The 5,032-nt window shown below is 34.5% G+C and overlaps 1 protein-coding gene across 1 annotated transcript in view; it reads right to left on the bottom strand.

Annotated features, from left to right (window-relative positions):
- PDE10A (phosphodiesterase 10A) overlaps positions 1-5,032 on the bottom strand; it is a 339,461-nt gene that overhangs the window by 91,576 nt on the left and 242,853 nt on the right. The window contains 2 exon segments of the mRNA XM_017508318.2: positions 520-675; positions 2,453-2,593. Of these exon segments, the coding sequence (XP_017363807.2) occupies positions 520-675; positions 2,453-2,593 (297 nt within the window).

Raw genomic sequence — 5,032 nt, 5'->3', positions numbered from 1 at the left:
TTGAGAAAGAGTCTTACCCTGTTGCCCAGGCTGAAGTGCAGTGGTACGATCTCAGCTCACTGCAACCTCTGCCCCTTGGGTTCCAGAGATTCTCTGGCCTCAGCCTCCCAAGTAGCTGGGACTACAGGCATGTGTCACCACGCACAGCTAATTTTTGTATTTTTAGTAGAGATGGGGTTTCACCATGTTGGCCAGGATTGTCTCGATCTCTTGACCTCGTGATCTGCCCACCTCAGCCTCCCAAAGTGTTGTGATTACAGACATGAGCTACTGCACCCAACCTCAATTCTTATTCTTACTTAACAAAAGGACTATATTTCTAATGTAACCAGTTTCCTCTCCAAACAGAAACAGGTTTTAAAATCATCATTATTAGTATCAAAACACTGTTAAGCAAACTGTGATTTTAAATATTAATTCACATATTTTCAGTTTAGTTTTACTTAGCAATACTAACAAGCACCTTCAATGAGCTAGGTAGGACTAAAAATTCTAACAAGCAGCATTTAAAGACCTCACCTCTTGGTGACTAAGACAGAAGGCTTCTTTGCCCCAGTGCCGATACAGCTCAAGAATACCAATCAAGTCACCAATTGCAGTGACAATTGGTAAGCAAAGAACAGACTGGATGCGAGTCCCTGATTCCAGTCCAGTACCTCGTGGAAATCGTTCATCCTGAAAAACAAAAAGAGAAAAAGATATAAATTCAGTGAAATGATCATTAAGTTAATTCCTATTTCTATCAGAAATTGCCATGATACTTGTAATCAATAATAAGCAGTACTTTTCAAAGAAAAACTAAATGACGATAGCCACCATAAATCTTATGTAAGAAAATGCTTACTTTTTCATGGAACTTATGCCCAAACACTGCTTTAATATTTCTTTATCCCTATGCAGTATAAATTTAATTAATGAATGACTGTTAATTCCATATGATAATAAAAATAATCATAAATGCCGACATTTATTCATCGTCTTCTATGTGCCAGAACAGTCTTAGGGTGTTTACAGGTACAATGCCACAGAGAAAATTACTCCAAATGTAAATACTATGTGAAGAAAATTATATATAAGCTTTTTCTATTTTTAAGTCTAGAATAACACAAGTGTGTGTTAATAACAATTGTTCGAATTGAATCTCAAAGACCCATATTAACTGTTCAAATCATCTAATAATGATCAATTATTTATCATAAGAAATGAAACTGGTTCACTGATTTTAATAATTTTCTAGCTTAGCAAATTTACTCAAAGGAAGTACAGTGAAATTGAATGAATTAATATCAAAAGCACCAATTCTATTTATTCAATTTCTACTGTCTGTAGGAAGCTATCAGGCATGAATTAGAACTTCATGACATAGTATAGCTCTGTAATTTACAGATCTTTTGAAAGCTTACATACACAACAGAACATTTTCAAACGAGAACTTATATAGCATGGACCCTTCCTTCTCTTCTTCTCTCCCTTCCTCCCTTCTTTTTTCTTCCCTCCTTCCATATCTTCCTTTCTTCCTCTAGCTACCCAATTTATTCAAGGTCATACATATAACGGTGGAAAAACCAAAATTAAAACCAGGGTTTCATGACTCCTATTAGCACTTAGAGCAATTTTTTATACCTATGTACTTGTTTGCACTGTTACCTTTAAAATCTATACTCCATGTAGCAAAATTTCATTAAAATGTCCACATGTACTGTGGAAGACTAGACTGAGGGCTCCGCTTTGTCTTGTTTCTCTGTATCTATGTCCTTTGTCAGTGATCAATACTGATTCTTGGCCTGTCCATGTGATTTGCTTTGGCTAATGGGAGGGTAGTAAATCTGATGGAAGCAGAGGCTTGAAAACTCATTTGTATGTTCCCACTACTTCTCTTGGACTCCTGCTGCCATCACAAAACCATGCCAGCATAGCCTTGCTAGAATTGGGTGAGAGACACATGGAAAGCAGAGGGCATAAGAGGCCAGCCAGCACCTAACTGGTGGCCAGCTGACCTCAGACGCTTGGGCAAGCACAACGGACAGCAGTCCAGATCAGCAGAATGACCCCGTCCTTAGATTCCTAAGAAACAACATGTGGCTACTGTACGATACCACTAAAATCTGAGGTAGTTTGTCATACAGCAATAGCTAACTCATTCATATGCATCCTAGCAAAATATGAAACAAAGCAGGAATCATTTAGTTTACATTAATATAAATATATACAGTATTTTTGTGTTTAACTGAACTGGCATGTGTTGAAATAAGAACTGTTCAAGTCTAGTTCTAAGTGAGTAAGAGGAATTTTCTGAGTACAAATCATTAACTTACACATTAATATATTGATCTCTACCCAGTTTTAATGCTTTTTAAAATGAAACTAAGTTATAACATCAAAATGATATGCCATCTTTCTTAATTAAATACTTTAGGTTAAAAATATCGCAAAGAGTCAAAAAGCCATTTACTTCAAGGATGTCTTCTGCTAGCAGTGTTTTCCTGGACTTGGCCACATAAGCAGAGGTGGTGGTGCCCTGGGTGATGGGCCCAGCAGGGATGGGGCGGGGTTTTCCTTCCTTTTTCCCTGGTGGTATGAACACACACAGGCTCTAGGGAGAACAAAAGACGTTTTACAGACTTTCCTGTACATGTGCATGGTACAAAAAGACACATGCTAATCTTACTCAACAGTCACAGTAAATCTGTGAGCCGATTAAAAGAAGAGTCATAAAATGAGGAAAGGTGCTTTGCCATGATCAAACCAGATTATCTAAAGTGAAACTATCTCACATTTCCAGTTCACAAAAAATACACACTCAAATTTAAAACCGAAATGAATGTACAGGCACAGAAATACTCTTCCAATAGCCTCCTGTGTTGATACATAGAAAATAGTGAAATGAGAAAAAAATGCATCCTGTCATTGAGATCAGGATTCTATCAGACAACAAACAAAGGGTCCAGCCTCCCTACAGACTTGACGCGTGTTACCTGAAGATAGAATCAGTACCTGTAAGTCAAGTCATTCAGTTATATTTTTCATTCTCATTAGAAATCTTCCTTTCTTAGAACCTTCTCTTTATAAGACTCACTCACATTGCTTCAACTGGCTAGTTTATAAAACTGCAGATTCAGAATACTCTAGATGAAAAATTTGCTCTTCTCTGAGCAAAAATCTTGACAAGTCTGAGTGATTTTTCCTTTTCAAATGACTGGTGAGAGGGTAAAGTCCTGAAACTATTTTTTAAAAAAATAGTAGAAACAGTTATTTTGATGAAATCCCAACATATTTTTAAATTATTTTCTACTAAATAAGAATTGCTACTTAAATCATGTAGAAATTGGGGGCAATATTTTGATATAATTGTATTATGACTGTCTACAAAATTTTAAAATATTAAGGTTTGGTTAAATTTCCTACAGACTTCACATTATTTTTATCTTATGTTTGATTATTATAACAAAGAATGAAGACAATTTGAAGTAATAAGTATCAGGTAGCCCTCTTAACCTAAGTACCTTTCTATAATACTTGTTATTACTAAGGTAGTTCTAAGGATGAGACAGATACATTATTTAAGATTTGTAAAATTAGAGAACTCTTTCTTTAAACATCTTAAAATCAAAAGAGAATGAACCCCATACACTTGACTTAATGAAACGCATAAACTTGGCTTAATGAACAAGGAGGAAGAAAGAAGAATGCAAAACTTTGCTTTAACCCTGGGTGCTTTAAATAAATAACAGTTATAAGCAATTAGAAGCTAAGTTCAAAATACTTGTATTTCCAAGTATATCTACATAGGGCTGAAATTAAGTTGTACCTGCTATTAATAAATACAACCTAATGCATGTGAAAATATATTTTAAGTAATTCTTTTAAAAATAAGCTTAATATGTTTAAACACAAAGTATACACTTATGGATTAAAAAATATATATCTGATGAATGACAGTTTGAACTTAGCTATTTTTTTAAAAGGCCACAAAAACTACCTTCTAGTTACTATAATTATATTGGGCACCAATATACACATGGCATAGAGTAAGACTGTCATTAGATTTAGTATCTATCATTGTCCAAATTCAATTCAGCTTGTCACCCTTCCTTAAGATAGAAAGAGTAGAAAAGAAATTCAAGAAGAAGAAGAAGAGACAAATGCAAGAAAAAAATTTTAAATGTGGTATATCTAGCGTGAAGAAAAATTAGAATTGACAGTGATTTTCTCCAACTATAAGAAAGCAACTGTCCCTTTTCTCTACTGAAGACAGAACTGCAGGAAATGAACATAAACTGAACTGAGTGGGGTTCAGATAACTCTTAAAGAAGAACATGTCATGATAAAACAGAAGGTGAACTCTGGAGCAAGCTTCTAACAGCAGCTCTGTACTTTTTATGGCTGAGTGTGGAAGTCATAGTGTTTGGCTGCATTTGTTTGTTTGAAAATATAAAACACATTTCTTCTTTTTATGACTTAGCCGTAGGCCCTTTAAGGCTGAACTTAATCACATTCAATTCAAGTTATGTATAGTTTCATAATCCAATAATGATAGACTATCTTACACATTCCTACAGTATTAGATGATCATATATTTAATATTATAAAACATGTATTGCTTCTGTGTAGGTTTCATATGATACACAAGAAATAGGTAAGCAAATACTGGGCCCAAGAGTATATGGAAAGCTCTTCTACTAGTAACTTGTTGAAAATAAAAGGCTTAGAAGTCTTTCAACTACTTGCTAGAATATGAAAAACTTCTCCATGTAGTTAAAATAACTGAATAATTCTTTACAGTAGAAACTTTATACTTGTCTTCCTAATTAGCTCATGATTTTTGTTCATATTAATCAAACATAAACGTTTCCAACGAGAGCTGATGATAAATGCTAACAAAACATTGAATACATTGTGGTATTAAGGCCAAAAACTCCGGCAGAAGGGAAAATGAAGACTAAGCTAAAAACACATGTTGGCTGGCTGTTTTGCCCATTAGTCGATGCAATTTCTTAATTATGTTGATGTTCTTTATTTTTTGGTATTTTTT

The sequence above is a fragment of the Cebus imitator genome, unplaced genomic scaffold (assembly GCF_001604975.1).
Source record: "Cebus imitator isolate Cc_AM_T3 unplaced genomic scaffold, Cebus_imitator-1.0 Scaffold389, whole genome shotgun sequence".
NCBI lineage: Eukaryota > Metazoa > Chordata > Mammalia > Primates > Cebidae > Cebus > Cebus imitator.
The sequence above is the reverse complement of the archived record's forward strand: the minus strand, read 5'-3'. Positions and strand labels throughout refer to the sequence as shown.